The following is an 18283-nucleotide window of genomic DNA, read 5'->3' on the forward strand; positions in this document are numbered from 1 at the left end:
GCAAAAATTTGCTTGTTGCCACTTGCTATGTGATTGTAAATCTCACTTTGGAACTGGTTTTATAATGCAGTCTAGTGAAAGCTTCATACAGCCATTAGTACTATATGGGTTTGGAAATCAAGGAGACAAAGGGAGGTGCGGGGTGTAAAAAAAGATATTTTCAAACCAGTGGCCTCTGTTTTACAGACTGCAGATGAGGAAGGGTGCAATGTAACTGCATTCTACTAGCTTTGTTTTGCATACGCACAGCCTGTAATCAAATGCAGAAATACAGCCGCTTTCTTAGCAAACATTTTCTTAGTATTTCCAGTGGAATGAGTAATTTACAAAGCAGTTCTAAGTGAAGTACCCAGCAAAGAGTTTGGAATGACTTTTAGAAATTCAGCCCTAAGAAACAAACAAGTACTCTTCTCAAGCTGCATGAGAAACCACCCCAGAATATGAAACCACAAAGGCAAAATAACGATATCATAAACAGTCCCTACAAAATAAAGAAGAATGAGGCCGAAAGCTGCAAAACAGGAAGCACATCACAAAATATCTTGTCTCAGTCATCATCATGAGACCCTGAGATAGAGGGGGAAAGGCAGGAACCTAGAGAAGAAGCTGAAAGTGTTACCGACCAGGGTTCTTGACCTTCCCCAGTCAATAGAAATTGACCAGAGGCCGGACGAGAAATTCAGGCAAGGCTTTATCGGGGCCCCTGCTGCAGCAGGGGGGAGGGGAACAGACAGCAGGTTCCCTTGCTTGCTGGCTCCCCAAGGGTGAGGGTAGGAATGTGTCTGGGGGTCGGGCCAGAGGGGTGGCTCAGATGTTTTGCCCACCCCTCTGGTGGTTGAGTGCAGGGGGCATGCACAGTACACAGCTTTTGCTCCCAACACCCTGTTTTTGCTCCAGGCTCTTCAAAAGTGGCAGTTGTGGGGTTTTTTGTTTGTTTTTTGGTCTCTTTGTATCCTTTGGGTCCAGAATTTGCCCCAACTGCGAGCGCACGCAGTTATTTTTAGTCCTATATAGTTTCTTTGCATTTTGTAGCTTGAGGAGAGGTGTGTCCAGGTGCAATGTTTGCAGCATTGTAGCAAAGGGTCTCAGGTCCCAGCCTGTCTCAAAAGCAATCAAATAACTTGAAACAACAGGCAGCAAACAGAAAAAAGAAAAAAAAAAAAACAGTTGGAGAAAATTCAAAAAGAGACAGACCTTCTCCAGGAGCTAGAAGATTTAGAATTGAGTCTTTTAAATATTCATAGAAAACAAGTTGGATACCAGAAATAAGTACAAATATATCTTCTTGTTAAACCTCATGGAGTACCTCAAATATTCTTTGGCCCACATTTGATGTTCATCTTAGTTTATTTAATATTCTGAATACACGGGAAATGTTTCAATGTTTGTTCAATTGTTTTTCCAACCTTTCAATATAAAGTGGGAAGGATGAGGAGTAAGGTTTTATTTATTTATTTATTTATTTATTTATTTATTTATTTTGCGGTACATGGGCCTCTCACTGTTGTGGCCTCTCCCCTTGTGGAGCACAGGCCCCGTACGCACAGGCTCAGCGGCCATGGCTCACGGGCCCAGCCGCTCCGCGGCATGTGGGATCTTCCCGGACCGGGGCACGAACCCATGTCCCCTGCATCGGCAGGTGGACTCTCAACCACTGCGCCACCAGGGAAGCCCATGGGGTTTTTTTCTATATTGAGTTGTATGATTTCTTTATGTATTTTGAGTAATAACCCCTTATCTGGCACATCATTTACAAATATCTTCTCCCATTAAGTAGGTTGTCTTTTTGTTTTGTCGACGGTTTCCTTAGCTGTGCAAAAGTTTTTAAGTTTAATTAGGCCCCGTTAGTTTATTTTTGCTTTGTTTCCCTTGCCTGAGGAGACAGATCCAAAAAACTATTACTAAGACTATGTCAGAGTGTTCTGCCTATGTTTTCTTCTACAATTTTTATGGTTTCCAGTACTACATTTAGACACTTAATCCATTTTCAGTTTGTTTTTGTATAGGGTTTGAGAAAATGTTCTAATTTCATTCTTTTACATGTAACTGTCCAGTTTTCCCAATGCCACTTATTGAAGAGACTGCCTTTTCCCCATTGGATATTCTTGCCTCTTTTGTTGTGGATTAATTGACCATATGTGCGTGGGTTTATTTTTTGGCCCTCTCATCTGTTCCATTGATCTATGTGTCTGTTTTTGTGCCAGTACCATACTGTTTTGGTTACTGCGGCTTTGTAGTATAGTTTGAAGTCAGGAAACGTGATACCTCCAGCTTTGTTCTTTTTTCTCAGGATCTTATCTCGTAGGGCAGCTCTGCAAGTAATAAATTCTTTCCACTTCTCTTTATCTGGGGATGTTTTAAATTTCTTCTTAATTTTTGAAGAACAGTTTTGCTAGATAAAGAATGTGGGGTCGATAGTCTTTTCTTTCAGCAGTTTGAATATACGATCCTATGGACCACTGGCTTCTATGGTTTCTGACGAGAAATCAGATGTTAATCTTGTTGAGGATCCCTTGTATGTTATGAGTCACTTCTCTCTTGCTGTTTTTAAGATTCTTTGTCTTTGTCTTTTGTAGTGTGATTCTAATGGGTGTGGGTCTCTTTGAATTTATCCTACTTAAAGTTCATTGAGGTTCTTAGATGTGTACATTAATGGTTTTCATCAAATTTTGGAAGTTCGCAGCCATCATTTCTTCAAATATTCTTCCTGCCTCTTTCTTCTCTCCTCTGGCAATGTACATCACATTGTTCAGCCCACACATTCCCCACCTCACGCAGGTCCAGTGTCACCTGCTCAATCGTGGGTAGCACTCTGGGATTTGTTCCTGCCTTCAAGCTGAAGGGAAGCTCTGGGAAGAGGCGCAGAATGTCTTCTAGACTTTATTCTTCCCAGGTACCTGGCTCTAATACTGGTTACATCTGTTTGTCCTTGCTCAGAGTAGAAGATTCCTGAACTGGCAGAGGCCTAGTGAAGTGACTGTCACCCAGTTTAAAGGTTTTCAGGCATCAAAGGTGCAAAAACCACCAGAGTCAGGGTATTTAAACATTTTCATTTCCTCTCCATGGAAGCATGCTCTTCCCCCAAGTCAGAAAAATAGGAATCAGAAAGAAGAGGTGAATTCATAATATAATTCATCTTTATTATTTCACTCAACTGAATATATTTATACACACTTACCAGAATTTGTCGTATTAAGGGTTATGCAGAGTACAAAAGTATTAATGGTGACATTCCATGCTCTTATAAATGGGTTAATCTTGAGGTAACCTGATACTTTGAAATTTTAAAAAAGCAGATGATGTCCTAGATCATGTCCTCAAAGCATGTGTAAAGCGGTTAATATTGAAAACATCTGACCTTACATCTAACTGGGAGAAGACTCCATAGTTCTCACATGTCACCCACACCAGGCAGCTCTCAATATAACCTGCTTAGCCGTGAGTAGGACACCACCATCTTGGAACCGTAAGAAGCAACCTTAAGTATGGAGGCTGCATGCCGATGGGTGGGGGCAGAAAGGCAGAAAGAAGCTGGAACGTTGATGCCGCACTGGTCTCAGACTGCCTACTCCTGGACTTCTTAATGTAAGACACTATAAACCCCTAATGTGTTTAAGCCATTATTATTTGACCTCTTTGAGTTTTTTGGGATTTTTTGGTTTTTTTTTTTTTAGCGGTAAGCGGGCCTCTCACTCTTGCGGCCTCTCCCGTTGCGGAGCACAGGCTCCGGACGCGCAGGCTCAGCGGCCATGGCTCACGGGCCCGGCCGCTCCGCGACATGTGGGATCCTCCCGGGCTGGGACACGAACCCGTGTCCCCTGCATCGGCAGGCAGACTCACAACCACTGCACCACCAGGGAAGCCCCTCTTTGAGTTTTAACCTAATTCCTAAGCCTCAGGGACAAGGAGGGTGGGGGAGAGAGGGAAAAAGAAAGGGAAAGAGAGAGAGAAGTATAAAGGAGTTCTCAATAACTTTTTCTAGAGGAAATCTAGAATTTTACTTAGAATTTTTGCAAGATCGTCTAATCTTGGCAATTTTACCATGCTTCTAATTTTTGTTCTAGTCTATTTCACTGTGAATGATTGGCAATAAAATCTTTTGATACTTCACAGACTCCTGTTCATTTCCTCAGGGACAGCAAAGGAAGGTAGACTAGGTCCCACTTTCCATTCCAGCTTGGACTGGGGAAAGAAGTAAGGAGTAGCCATCGTGTGAAGAAAGGAAGGCCCTGAGTGCTGCCGCAGTGGAGATGGAGAGCTCAGGGCACCTGGCAAGCAGTGCTGGGCATCAGAGAGGCCCACAGGAGTCCAGCTTCTCCATTCTGCCACACCCAGGAGTTGACTGGACATTGTCTTACCTTCATGTATCTGAATCCTCTGGTTCTTGTGTGACTCTCTGTATTCTGACCCCAGGCTGGCCTTGGCCCCAGTCCCAGTGTCTGTCCTGACTCCGATCTGTCTACACAGATGAAGTGATTCTTGTGACTTGATTCTGATCCTTAATATCAGCCTAATTAATCTCTGAAGGCTTTGCTCAGATTTCCCCGCCTTATTTTTTCTTTCTCCTTTGTTATCCCCTATTACCTGCCCCAGCCTGACAATTTATTTACCTACAAAGAGCTGAAGCACCACAGTGTGATATGCATTTACCTCTCAAGCCCTCAAAGTCATGGACCCTCTTCCCATCCCACCAGTCCTACCATGCCCCCCACCATGCTTGTAGCCTGAGGGTATCTCTAACTCAAAGAGACCCCGGGCATTTCAGCTTGCTATAGTAACTTACCTTTTAAATTATTTAGTAATGTGGGGCTTCCTACACTAACTTACCCTTTAAGTTATTTAGTAATTTTATAGTAATGTACTTTTTAAATTATTCAGTAATTTTGGGGGCTGAAAATTTTTCATTATTTTGCCTACATTCCCCCATGGGTGGCGATATTCATGCTCTCTACGGCACTTTATCAGGTTAGTAACCTCTGACAAAAGCTCTCTTGCCTGCTCTTCCCTGGCTTGGCCAGTTTCTTTGTTATTAAAAGCACAATATCTCCCCTTACATTTTTCAATTATGTCCCTAAGATATCTGTTATCTGTGTTTTTGACATAATCTTCAAGCTTCCCAGTCTCTAAGTCTTCCTTCCGGGTAAACAGCACAATCGTGTATTTCATAACTTCCTCTCCAAAGATGGTCTTTAATTCCGCCACTGCCTTTTTGTCCTCTCGCGTGATCCGTCCTATTTGTAATACCAGGACCAGAACCGTACTCCCTTCTTTATAGTAGGACAAACAGCGTGTGACCTCCTCATCGACCTGGGATGGACCCCCTTCAGCTCCAGACACCAGGCAGGGCAGGGGAGTGTCCACAACCACAACATCCTGCCCATCCCACGCCCTCCAGCCGCTCTGGCATGTCTTGGTGACCAGCTGTGCTTCCAGCTGAGAGTGGAACTCCGGCCTCCCGAGGATGGTGTTCCCACTGGCACTCTTCCCAGTTCCGCTCCTCCCCACGAGGATAATGCACAGGGACTCTGCAGAAGAGAAAGCAGGAAAGATTCGTGACCATGGGCTGATCTGGCTACAACTTTCATCTCAAGGTCAAGACTACTGCCATTAATCACAGCAAAGGATGCTCGGAAAGTTCCATCCCCAAGCACTGGAACAGCCTGTCAAAATTACACAGTCTGGGGCTTCCCTGGTGGCACAGTGCTTGAGCGCCCGCCTGCCAATGCAGGGGACACGGGTTCGTGCCCCGGTCCCGGAGGATCCCACATGCCGCAGAGCGGCTGGGCCCGCGAGCCATGGCCACTGAGCCTGCGCGTCCGGAGCCTGCGCTCCGCAACGGGAGAGGCCACAGCAGTGAGAGGCCCGCTTACCGCAAAAAAAAAAAGAAAAAAATTTCCCTATAAATGAGATGATAGATGCAGAAAGATCTTGCAATATGTATTACTGGGGTTCTCCTTATGACTTTGCACTTGTACTGTGATCTCTCTCTTCCGTTCAGGTCTCACAGTTCTCGATTGTGAGTTTTTACCAAGTTACTGATATCTGCCTCAAAACGAAGAGAGAGGAAAGCCCATCCCACGTTCTTCCTTCTGGGAGAAATTATTCAATTGCTTATCCTGAACCCACAATCTCATAGTTAAACATACAGGATTAAAAAATAGATTAAGTCCCTCTTCCATGCCCTCGGACGGTGTGGTTCTCACCCCCTCGGCAATCTGGTCTAAACTCCCCATCCCATATCTAGAGGCGTGAGCCCTCGTCTCCATCAAGACCACGCCCCTTTGTCCTCTCACAAGTAGATGCTCAGTTCTACCTCCTTGCTTCAAGTTGCTAGTGTACTCTCTGGAGCTTTGTACTCAGCCATGCAAACTCTACCCATTCTCCAAAGCCTGTTTCAAATCGTGCTTCCTCCACGCAGCCCCTCCTGACTTTCCCACATGTCTGTGCTTTTAGGAGGCTGCCCAGCACCTGGCTCCCCATTAAGAATATGAAAGGGCACAACAAACAGATATGCCCCTTTTGGTCTGATGTTCTTCCCAGGTGAGGATCTTTGAAGCAGAAGAGAACGGGATGAGTAGAATGGGAAGAATCTCAGCTCAGGTCAATAGAATTTGTAGCACTGAGTGGACTACAAGGGGACTTCTGCTTGAGCAGTAGGTAAGTTAGTGTGGCTGGACTAATAAAGCCCACCTAGTGCCATGTGGGGCACGACCGTCATGAGGATTCAGGCTCCCTGTCCTTGTCCGGTCAAAACAGCCCCCCTTCTCCAACAGAGGGAAGAGTAAAGAACCAAGAGAGTAAACAAAAAGGTCAAGAAAGGCGGAGGGCAGGGAGGAAAGGAAGAGGCGGGGGGTGGGGGAAGGGGAGGAAGGAGGGAAGGGTAAAACCAATGAACCAGGACTGTCTCGGCACCAGAACTGAGTGCTAAGCCCTGGGCAACAGATACGCTGTGGGGAAGACAAGAGACTGGAAAAGGCCAACCCCTTCCCTCAAGATGCTCACCATCCAGTTGAAGAGATGGGAGAAGAGTCAGGAGACAATTATAGACCAGGTCAGGACAGTGCACGTACAGGTACATCAATTTAGTAAAATTTGAGACAGAAAGGAGAAAGAGTCGGCTAACAGAAGAGACCTGTCCTTTGGACCTCCGCTATGCCCTTCAGAAAACAAAGTTCCCGTACATTTATATCTATTTTTAAGTATGCAGAAAAGGTTTTCTAGACAGCGTTTACCTTTCCCCCTGAAGGTGCACGGCTTGCCCCCATGCTGCTGCACCACGCTTACAATTTTTTGCAGGAGCTCGTCCACCTGCCACTGTTCCTGTTCTCCCGTTGCTCTATAGTTGAAGATGCTGCATCGGTGTTTACATTCCTTGAGGAGCTCGTAGAGCCCTTTAGCTCTGCTTTTTAAGAACGTATCTAGATCCTGATTCCCTAGATCTTCTTTCCTGGTGAGGAGAACAGTCATGTACTCAATGAATTTATCTCCAAAAATGCTCTGGATGGTACTCAGCACCATGTGATCTCTCTCGTTGAAAGAGCCCAGTGGGGTCACCAGCAGGAAGGCATGGGGACCTGGAAAGGTGTTGTTCAAAAGGTCTTGTTCAACATCCTTTGCAGATGAGAAGTCTGGAGTGTCAATGATCAAAACTTTCCTCCCTCTCCAGGTTCTGCTCTCGGACTTACACCTCTGGGTTACTGGCTTTTCGCTGTATTGGGTCTCAAAGACCCGCCTCCCCAGAAGGCTGTTTCCGGCTGCACTTTTCCCCACACCATGCTTCCCCACGAGCAGGACCTTTAGTGCTGACGGCTCATGGTTCGGCTCACCTCCTGTAGCCTGGTGATGCTCCGCCCCTGGCCCTGGGACAAAAGGACAGATTCAGAGTCTCTTCTTACATTTGAATACAGAGATGTGGACGGGTTTTAGGATTTCTCATAAATCTCTTTTGAGATTTTAGAAATCTCTTGTCAGATTTTATAGAGAATGGCAGTGGTCCTCTGAACCAGTAGAACTCTAGACCCAGTCAGAAGCTACCCATCAAAGTGAAAGCCATGAAAAGGGCCATGAACAACTTAAGGGAGGTATAAAGGGCTTCAGATTTCCCAGGAACATGAAAATGTTGAACTTGGCCTTCACTGGTCATGAGCCTCGGGATCCCTCTTATTTTGCTACCGAAGTTAACTACTGGGGTGTGAAGTTCACGGGCTAAGGCAGAACCGGGGAGAATGAGTTTAAAATGCATCGTAGTGGGGGGCTCCCCTGGTGGTCCAGTGGTTGGGACTCTGTGCTTCCACTGCAGGGGGCACGGGTTCGATCCCTGGTCAGGAAACCGGGAGTCCCACATGCCGTGGAGGGCGGCCAATCCAAATAAGAAAATAATAATCCAATTTTTCAAAACTTAAATAAAAAAATGCATCTCAGGAGTATGTTCATAAAATAGAATACAACTCGGCAATTTAACGAAAAGTGATGTACTGACATGCAGCCTGGATGGATCGCCAAAACACGCTCAGTGAAAGAAGTCAGACACAAAACCACATGCTACGTGATGTCATTATCTGAAGTACAAGAACACACAAGATTAATCCATGTTGATAGAAGCCTAGAGAGCGGTTCCCTTTGGGGAGGGACAGTAAGAACTTCTAAGGTGATGGAAATGCCCCATATCTTTATCTAGATGATGTCACATATGTGTAGATATGTAAACAACCCTCGAGTTGTACATGTAAGATTTGTGCATCTCACTCTATGTAAATTATACCTCAGTAAATTACTGTAATAGCCTGCACCACAAAACTGTCTCTCCACACATACACTGTCCCCACCACTTCTCCCATGATCCCAAGTCAATACCAGACCCACTGGGCACATGACAGAGCCCACGGTTACAAGGATAGTCACCGAGCCTGTATCACCCAGGGCACTATCAGAGAGGATGATCCTCAGCGTCTGAGCCCCGAGTCTGGGAAGGGGAAAGAACACAGCATTTAAAGAAAGCAGCTGACATGCTCGTGACACCATGTCCGTGTTATGCTGCCTTGGGAGAGTTTCTACTTCCCCCCAAATCACTTCACACAAGCCCACATCCTATAAAAAGTCTTCGCCAACACCCTCATTCTGAGATGCTCCTTGGTCCCCATGATGTGCTATATTCCCTCACTGCCACAAGTCAGTCCACCCAGTTTTGTTCAGTAACAGGAATATTCCTGGGGGTCTTGGCTGACGGGCATCGACAGAATTTTAACTCCCTACTGCTGTCTAAGTTCACGTATTTCTGGCTAAATATACTCAACTGTAAAACGAAAATAACACCGTCTTTATAGGATTGTTATTAAGGGCTATATTGTGAGGTTATGAGGATTATATATTATATGCTACTAGAATTGAATAACTTATGTTATATATATATATATCCCAGCATATAATGTCAGTTGCAATAATTATCATTAAAATTTTAATTTTAATTATGATTTGGGGAAGTCCTACAAGGACAGAGATCTCATCTACCTTATTCACTACGAAATATTCAGTTCTTACACAGAGCTGGCCCAGAAATAACCCGAAAGTCCAACAACAAAGAGATGGGTGAATCTGTCACGTATGCGCATACCATGGACCACATTACGTCCACTGAACAGAACAAGGTAGCTCTACGTGTACTGACGTGTGCAGTGTGCACGATGCACCCTTAACGGCAATCATCACACAGATACTGAGCTCCATCTCTGAACTCTGCAGGTGTTATTCTGTTTAGTGTTATCCATGAAGAAGTGATTTCTGCCTCCCGGTAGGAGTCCAAAATTGGGCAGTGCTGGGTCCCAGGCTGGGGAGAAGAGGCTGAGTCAGGGAAGAAGCTGCAAGAGACAAGCCCAGCTCTGTAACATTTCAGGGAAGGCCGGGGACACCCGCGCGGGTGCCGCACCTACTCACAAGGGTTAGCAGTTCCCTGGGAGGCAGACTGTGGGCGCCAACCTGAGCTAGGGCTCCGGGGTGCATTTTTGTTCTGACTTCTCTAGAAAATTTTTCCACTTCATTTTGATGCATGATGCATTCCAAAGAATACAGATATGGGCTTAACATTTTGTTAAGAATTATCTTACCATGTGGATGGTCCTCCCTCTGAGATGTAGCTTCATTCACACAATCCTAGGAAGAAAATAAAGAGGCGTATGATGCACACAGACCTAAAATCTCAGCTTTTCACAAAGTAAAGGAACGGAGACACAAGTATATAATTCAGAGTAATTCGATGATTAGGATGTGGCCAAATGAACGTCATGGTCATGGTCATGGTCATGGTCGCTGCTGGCATGTGTAGTCCTGTCCATGATGAAGCTGACCTTGAGACCCCGCTGCCGCTGCAACAGGTTTCCCAGAAGTAAGAAGGGGGGTTTTGTTCTCACTCAGAGGAGCCCCACAAATGCCATCTAACCCAGGCATTGTTCCTGAAGCACTTTCTAACTTTACTTCTCCGCAGTCCCCAATAGTAAGAGTAATTCTTTCCAGTGTCTCCCAGAGTTCCTGCTATTCCTGGAGAAAATCCAGACGCTTAAGAAAAGCTTCTGGACTCCCTGGAAGAAGAAACTAGTCAAGTGATGGATGTGTGGTACATTTGAGGGACAGGGGAAGGGAGGAGATTGGAAATCAAGCTCCCCATGTATCTCCAATGTCTTCTTCCCTTACTGCACCCCCAGTATAGAGGTGAAGCTTCTTCAAACGTGAGATCCAGTAAAATTTGGAACCTTCCCCATCCACATGGGCAAATGGAGACAATGAAGGATGAAGAGCTAAACACATAATTAACATCCCCTTCACCTGCCTGGGGAAGCCTCACTCCCAACATTTAAATTGGCATGAAATCAGAACTTTTAAAATCAACTAAAATATCAGTCTGGCTATTGTGTGTGAAATGGATGGGGATGGGGAGGGTAAGGCACAAGAATAAATTAGGGGGAAATTGTTATGCAAATATGTGTAAAATAGTACAGGCAAGAAAAGAGGTTGCCCTGGACCAGATGGTGGTAGTGGAGACAGAGAGAAGCAGGTGGATTCCAGGTGCCTTAATCACACAAGACGATGATCTCCTGGAAATCGGATGCAGGCTGGCCGTGGTATCAAAGCTGACATCTGGGCTTAGGTTTGAACAGCATGATGGGCAGGACAGCCATTGACAGAGCTGAGAGGAAAACTGAAGTCTCAGAGATTCAAGAGGGAAAAACAAAAGTCTGGACGTGTTAACTCTGAGATTCTTTAAGAGAGCGATGTCAGATAGCAATTGGATGGACAAAGGAGTCAGAGCTCAAGAGGAAAGACCTGGACTGGAGTTACTAATTTGGAAACTGTTCGCAACAGATGAAGCTCAAAGTTGTAAAAATGTGGAATCACCTGAGGACACAAGTATAGAGGAGGGAGGAAGGGCGAGAACCAAGCCCTGAAGATGCCAGCTGTCAGGTCACTAGAGGAGGACTCAGCACTCTCTGGAGTAGCAAGTGAGGATGAAGAAACAAGAAGAGGATAGTTTTACTGAAGCCAAGGGAAGAGAGGGTCTAATGAGTCATTTATGTGTCCAATACTATGAGGGGTAAAGTCAGATAAGCTCTTAAATATATCCATTAATTTGCCAATAAAGTATAACACTCAAAGTAGCCTCATCTTTCCAGTTTATGGATAAATATCCCTTTAAACAAAGCCTCTGCAACATTTCACTTATTTGTGCCTCTATCCCGCTAGCTCTAACAACAGAGACCCTTGGAGACCTTCACAAGAATCCTCACCTGGAATCCACTGTCTTCATTTCTGAAGTTCACCCAGTATGGTCCTTGGTTCTCATCCACCAAACACTGGACCTTGCAGAGGAGGTCCTTCACCTGGGCGTCCCGCTCATCCTCACTTGCCTTGTTGTTGAAAGCGCAGTATCGGCCGCCACAGTTTTGAACTAAGTCCCTAATAGACTTGTCACTTTCAATGTAATCTTCCAGCAAGCCATCCATCAAATCATCCTTCCAAGTAAAGACTATAATGATATGCTTCCTGGCTTTAGCTCCAAACACCTTCTGGATGCCCTTGATTGTTTCTCTGTCCTCCACCTTATAATGGCCAATGGGAATTACCAGAAGCAAGGCGTCTAGCCTGGGAGCTGAGAGCTCCAGGCAGCACTCAATGTAGCCTTCCGTGTCATTGGCACAAGCTATTGAGGAGAAAAGGTCAGGAGTGTCGATGACCACAACCTCCCTCCCCTGCGTGGCCCCACTCTCTCTCTGGCACGTTTTAGTCACCATCTGCTCACTGAACCTGGACTTGAACACAGCTTTGCCCAGAATGGTGTTTCCTGTGGCACTTTTCCCTGCGCCATGTTTCCCTAAAAGAAGAAGCCTCAGTTCCAACATGGAGCAGTCCGGCTCTGACTCTCTCTCCTGACACAGGTTTCCACTGGTTCTGTTGGGACAAAAAGCAACACAACAATGTTCAACTCACAAACAGAGTGGATAGAAGAACAACAGGAAAGTACCTTCCGGGCTTCCCTCGTGGCACAGTGGTTGAGAGTCCGCCTGCCGATGCAGGGGACACGGCTTCGTGCCCCGGTCCGGGAAGATCCCAAGATCCCACATGCCGTGGAGCGGCTGGGCCCGTGAGCCATGGCCGCTGAGCCTGCGCGTCCGGAGCCTGTGCTCCGCAACGGGAGAGGCCACAGCAGTGAGAGGCCCGTGTACCGCAAAAAAAAAAAAAAGAATTACCATATGACATAGCAATCCCACTACTGGGCATATACACAGAGAAGACCATAATTCAAAAAGACATGCACCCCAATGTTCATTGAAGCACTATTTTCAATAGCCAGGTCATGGATGCAACCTAAATGCCCATCGACAGACGAACGGATGAAGAAGATGTGGTACATATATACAATGGAATATTACTCAGCCATAAAAAGGAATGAAATTGGGTCATTTGTAGAGACGTGGATGGACCTAGAGACTGTCATCCAGAGTGAAGTAAGTCAGAAAGAGAAAAACAAATATCGTATATTAACGCATATATGTGGAATCTAGAAAAATGGTACAGATGAACCGGTTTGCAGGGCAGAAATAGAGACACAGATGTAGAGAACGAATGTATGGACACAAAGCGGGGAAGGGTGTGGTGGTGGGATGAATTGGGAGATTGGGATTGACATATATACACTAATACGTATAAAATAGGTAACTAATAAGAACCTGCTGTATAAAAAAATAAATAGAATAAAATTCAAGAATTTTTTAAAAACTTAAAAAAATGAAAGAAAGAAAGCTTTCTCCAGAACTCTTGTGAGACTCTAAAGCAGGCTCCACCTTCTTCCCAGGATAGAGCCCAAGGGGGACGAGGCTTCAGGCACCCAAGCAAAGCTTCCAGTGATGTAGGGATTTGTCCCACGTCAGGGGCAGTTCAGGTGCACAGAAAAAGGTGGTCAGAGAAGCTTCCAGAGCCCAGCCTGGAGAGAACTCAGTCCCAGCCCGGCAGGAGGAAGGAAAGGAGTTCATGGGTGAAAGCCCAGGAGGCTTAAATTTAGATAAAATCAGAAAGAGTGTTTTTGGCAAACACTGACCACTTTCAACGATCAGTTAATGGAATCCTGATTGTGCAAGGGTTGGGAAATATCACGAGAGTGAATGTGGAAAATCCGTGTCCAAACGGCCAGCTTCCCTGCCCGCTTCTGCTCAAGGAGGCAGGCAGCTCCCGCTGACTTCCCCGGGGTGAGGGTGGGAGTTTGCTTTGTGTCGCAGTCGTAAAGTCAGGGGATGCCGGAGGAGCGGACCTACCCCCCTTTTTCTTCCAGGCCTTCATCTCAGCCCTGGGTGGGGCGAGCAGCTCCCTCCCAGACCCGCCTCTTCCTAGGAAGCTGCGCACAGACACGACTCCCCGGGGAGGGGGGTGACCTCTGTGCCCCCCCAGGCTAGGGAGACCTGCGCTGGGGCGGGAAGAACACCCCAGAGCCCCTGAAATCAAGCCTTCCAGGTGGCTGTCTCCCCGCCCTGCGTCGGCCGCCTTTCCCATCCTCATGTTCACGTCCAGCACAGAAACAGCCACCACGCACATACGTACCTCGGTCCTGTCCCCTGACCTGTCACAGTCTCAGAACCTCCAGGTTCCGCGCGCCTCCGTCTCTGCATCGCTTGGCTGGGTGAAGCGGCTACTCTATCCCCTCAGAGGATGGAGCAGCGGCGCGGGGAGAGGAAAGCAGGGTCTGGACCAGCTTCGCAGGGTCAGGATCTTCCTGACATAGTGTTTCTGAGGAGGAAGAGCCTTTTAGAAATAGGTGTCCAATGCAGTCGGAGGGGAAGTTCAGAAGTGATGCCAGATCGCAGGGTGAGAACGTCTGGGTCAAGGCGGTCTGAGCCAGGAAGGGACCGCGCCCACCTACCCGGCGCGGTCAAAGGCTGGTGGGAGGTGGAGGGCGGAGGCTCCGCTGGGGCTGAGGGGACCCGGGCTGAGCCCCAGCCGAGCTTCGGAAGTGTCCCTCGAGAAGGATCGCTGTGCCGACGGCACAGGCGGCTGTGCGGAAAACAATTGGGGGCATTTCAAGGCTTTGCGCAAGCTGGGGGTGGGGGGAGGGCCCGGAGCCCGGAGCAGGTGTTTCTGCCCCAGCAGGTCCCAGCATTCACCGCTCAGCCCTGCCCTTTCCCGAGATTGGGGTGAAAACCGAAAGACATAGTTTACCTTCTCCCACCAACTCCTCGCCCTCCGTCTGCCCTGCAGCAGCCCGTACAGCTTCCTGTAACAGCTCCTCTCCTGCCTTCCAGAGGGCTCTCCCCGAACGCCCCCTCCGGAGAAACTCGGGGCCTCGGACCAGCGCTGCTTCCCAGGAGAAAGTGTTCTTTCCCGGAGCTAGGCGAACATTTGAAATGCTAGAACGTTGATGCTTTCCAAGAGTTCATAAAACGAAACCCTATTGTGAGCCATAAGCGTTCAAAGCTTTCTTCTAGAGAAGGAAGTGAAACACAGAAAAAGACCTTATTTTATTTTATTGTGCTAAAAAAAAAAACAAAAATAAAAACAACCACACACATAACATTGACCATCTTAGCCATCTTTAAAGGTACAGCTCAGCAGCTTCAGGTGCGTTCTCGACATCGTGCCGAGAGAGTTCCAGAACTATTCCATCCCACAGCCTGGAGCTCTGGCCCCATTAGATGCCAATACTGCTCCCCCCTCCCCAGCCCCTGGTAACCACCGTCTACTTTCTGTGTCTATGATTTAGATACTTCCTGTGACTGGAATCAGACAGTATTTGTCCTATGTGACTGGCTTTTTTCACTTAGCTTAATGTCCTCTGTGTGAGAGGACTTTCAATCACGGTGCAGAGGCCCTTGAGCTCACACTGTCACTCCAGGCTGGGTCTATGAATTGTCTGACGTGGGGCTGAGCCTTCCAGAGACTCCATGGAAGGAGGAGCAGTGGGGGCTGGACTGGGCTTTGAGGGGCTGCCATGTCTCCTGGGGTCCCCCTCCCCTCTGGTTTTCAAGTTAAGTCTGCTGGCACCGCTACCAAGGGCTGGGGTGACACGGCTACACCTTGGAGGGGAAACCGAAAGAGGGTCTCCCATGCCCCCACCCTCTTAGTAGGGAGGACCAGGTCCAGGAAGAATCCCCACCCTCCCTGGGGCACTAGATCAATTCACATAAGATCAACACATCAAAACCATCAGACAGGGGCTTCCCGGGTGGCGCAGTGGTTGAGAATCTGCCTGCCGATTCAGGGAACACGGGTTCGAGCCCTGGTCCAGGAAGATCCCACGTGCCGCGGAGCAACTAGGCCCGTGAGCCACAACTACTGAGCCTGCGCGTCTGGAGCCTGTGCTCCGCAACAAGAGAGGCCGCCATAGTGAGAGGCCCGCGCACCGCGATGAAGAGTGGCCCCCGCTTGCCGCAACTAGAGAAAGCCCTCGCACAGAAACGAAGACCCAACACAGCCAAAATTAATTAATTAATTAATTAATTAAAAAAAAAACCCAGCCATCAGACAGAAACCTGTCATGTGGCCAATCAGTCATCCCAGCTGTGTCACTCCCAGATGTGGAGGTCAGGTGAAGGCAGGGTCACAGGCCTGGTGGGATACCATATCCCCAAAACAGAGAACACAGTAAACTGAGATCAAGAAAAGCTCCCTCTTTCTTAGATGAAATATGAAGCTTTGGGAGGGGCTCTGAATAAAACCAAAGCCTCAGATGACTCCTCGATGAATCAGCAGTTGTTTATTCGCTGAGTCAACGATTTTGCAAAACGATCCTCAGCACACCAGCTTTTGGAGAATGGACTTCTGTGGGCAAGGCGGCTGATTCTGGTTGGGCCCGGATCTGGGGAAGGATGGGGCTTTCCTGCTCCCTAGTGGCTGTGTGGGTAATGACAAGGGCAGCAAAAGCACTCCCCAGGTGGCTCTTGCAAGGACTCTGCAGGTAAGACACCCCTCTTTCCCCTTCCCCTCCGAGACTCTCAAAGGGGGCGGGAGGGAGAGGGACTGGATTTCCAGAAAGTATATATGTAACATGTGTACTTCCTCCTGGAAGGCACAAGTTATGCGAACAAGGAGGAAGCTACCAGGACCCAGCACTGTATCAGACACAGAGGTTCAAAGACTCTCCAGACACATCCCTGGCTCAAGGAGCTCAATCAAATGATGGGAAAAGAGACTAAAGCTGTGGATATGAAAAGTGTACATGCGCTGCCATAGAAGCGTGTTCAGGAGGCCATGGGAGCAAAGAGGAAGGCTGTCAACTCTGCAAGATGGAGAAACAACCAAGTGGGAAGCAAACTTATCAACAAACCCATAAACCAGCCCTTTACTGTGCCAGGGACTTTAATGGAGGAGATTAGCAGGCAGTAGAGGCAGAAGCTACACACGGGAGCTTAAGCCTACCCGCAGTCTTGAAGGGCAGGTAGAAATTTCCCTGGGAAGGACACTCAGGCAGAGGGAGAGTGGCAAATGCCACAGGCAGTCAGAGTGATGAGAGCAGCTTGGGCACGTGAACGAAATGGGGTCAGGCTGCAGGACCACTGAGAGGCTACTGCAATAGTACAAGCTAGAAACAAGGACATGAACGAAAATAGTGACAGTGAAAATGGACGTGGAAAAAGGAACAGATTTACGATAGATTTAGGAGCTAGAAACAGCACAAGAATAAAAAAGGGTCATTCATGACTGCTTTTACAAGTGTTCCAAGTTGTCACATCGAAGGGAGTGCTACTCACAACATAGACATTCCTTATTTCAAAAAAAAATTTATAGGTTGTTTTATTTCCAAGATAGGACATGTGTGCTTACTACAATTTTGACAGATGGCAGTAAAAGTGTCTTGTAACTAAATTTGTACATGTTGATAGTTTTCAGATGTAATTAAAATGTCTTATTCAAACAGACTCCTTGTTTGTTACAATATTTATTATTAAGAAATAATATGCAGCCCTGAACCAAGATGGCAGAGTAGAAGGACGTGCTCTCACTCCCTCTTGCGAGAACACCAGAATCACAACTAGCTGCTGGACAATCATGGACGGGAAAAAATTCATCGACGGGAAGACACTGGAACTCACCAAAAATTATACCCCACATGCAAAGACAAAGGAGAAGCCACAATGAGACGGTAGGAGGGGCGCAATCACAGTAAAATCAAATCCTACAACTGCTGGGTGGGTGACTCACAGACTGGAGAACACTTACACCACAGAAGTCCACCCACTGGAGTGAAGTTTGAGCCCCACGTCAGGCTTCCCAACCTGGGGGTCCGGCAATGGGAGGAGGAATTCCTAGAGAATCAGACTTTGAAGGTTAGTGGGATTTGATTGCAGGACTTCGACAGGACTGGGGGAAACGGAGACTCCACTCTTGGAGGAAACACACAAAGTAGTGCGCGCATCGGGACCCAGGGGAAGGAGCAGTGACCCCAGGGGAGACTGAATCAGACCTACCTGCTAGTGTTGGAGGGTCTCCTGCAGAGGCGGTGGGTGGCTGTGGCTCACCATGGGGACAAGGCCACTGGCAGCAGAAGTCCTGGGAAATAGTCCTTGGCGTGAGCCCTCCCAGAGTCCGCCATTAGCCCCACCAAAGATCCTAGGTAGGCTCCAATGTTAGGTTGCCTTGGGCCAAACAACCAACAGGGAGGGAACCCAGCCCCACCCATCAGCAGTCAAGCGGATTAAAGTTTTACTGAGCTCTGCCCACCAGAGCAACAGTCAGCTCTACCCACCACAGGTCCCTCCCATCAGGAAACTTGCAGAAGCCTCTTAGACAGTCTCATCCACCAGAGGGCAGA

At 47.5% G+C, this 18283-nt stretch overlaps 1 protein-coding gene across 3 annotated transcripts; it reads right to left on the bottom strand.

Moving 5' to 3' along the window:
- Positions 1-3115: 3115 nt before the first annotated feature.
- On the bottom strand, positions 3116-14858 carry GIMAP8 (GTPase, IMAP family member 8). Of its 3 annotated transcripts, none has more exons than XM_032642909.1 (6): positions 14695-14858; positions 14080-14265; positions 11775-12435; positions 10101-10146; positions 7233-7859; positions 3116-5525 (listed from the first exon to the last, which is right to left on the bottom strand). In XM_032642909.1, exons 2-6 carry the CDS (start codon positions 14145-14147, stop codon positions 4849-4851), a joined length of 2079 nt encoding a protein of 692 aa, XP_032498800.1. In that variant the 5' UTR covers positions 14148-14265; positions 14695-14858; the 3' UTR covers positions 3116-4848. The 3 variants fall into 3 exon arrangements, with proteins under 3 accessions (XP_032498800.1, XP_032498799.1, XP_032498797.1); XM_032642908.1 differs by lacking the exon at positions 14695-14858 and adding an exon at positions 14399-14567; XM_032642906.1 differs by lacking the exon at positions 14695-14858 and having other exon boundaries at positions 14080-14567.
- Positions 14859-18283: the final 3425 nt, after the last annotated feature.

This window comes from Phocoena sinus, chromosome 9 (assembly GCF_008692025.1).
Source record: "Phocoena sinus isolate mPhoSin1 chromosome 9, mPhoSin1.pri, whole genome shotgun sequence".
Lineage (NCBI taxonomy): Eukaryota > Metazoa > Chordata > Mammalia > Artiodactyla > Phocoenidae > Phocoena > Phocoena sinus.

What these genes read in the sequence shown, in the direction of transcription:
- GIMAP8 (XM_032642909.1), bottom strand. Translation starts at nt 14,147, where the DNA reads ATGCAGAGACGGAGGCGCGCGGAACCTGGAGGTTCTGAGACTGTGACA. An exon ending in GAGGGAGGACCATCCACATG is followed by an intron (nt 7,860 to 10,100) that starts GTAAGATAATTC and finishes CTTTTGTCCCAG; the next exon opens with GGCCAGGGGCGGAGCATCAC. An exon ending in GTGCACCTTCAGGGGGAAAG is followed by an intron (nt 5,526 to 7,232) that starts GTAAACGCTGTC and finishes TCTCTTCTGCAG; the next exon opens with AGTCCCTGTGCATTATCCTC.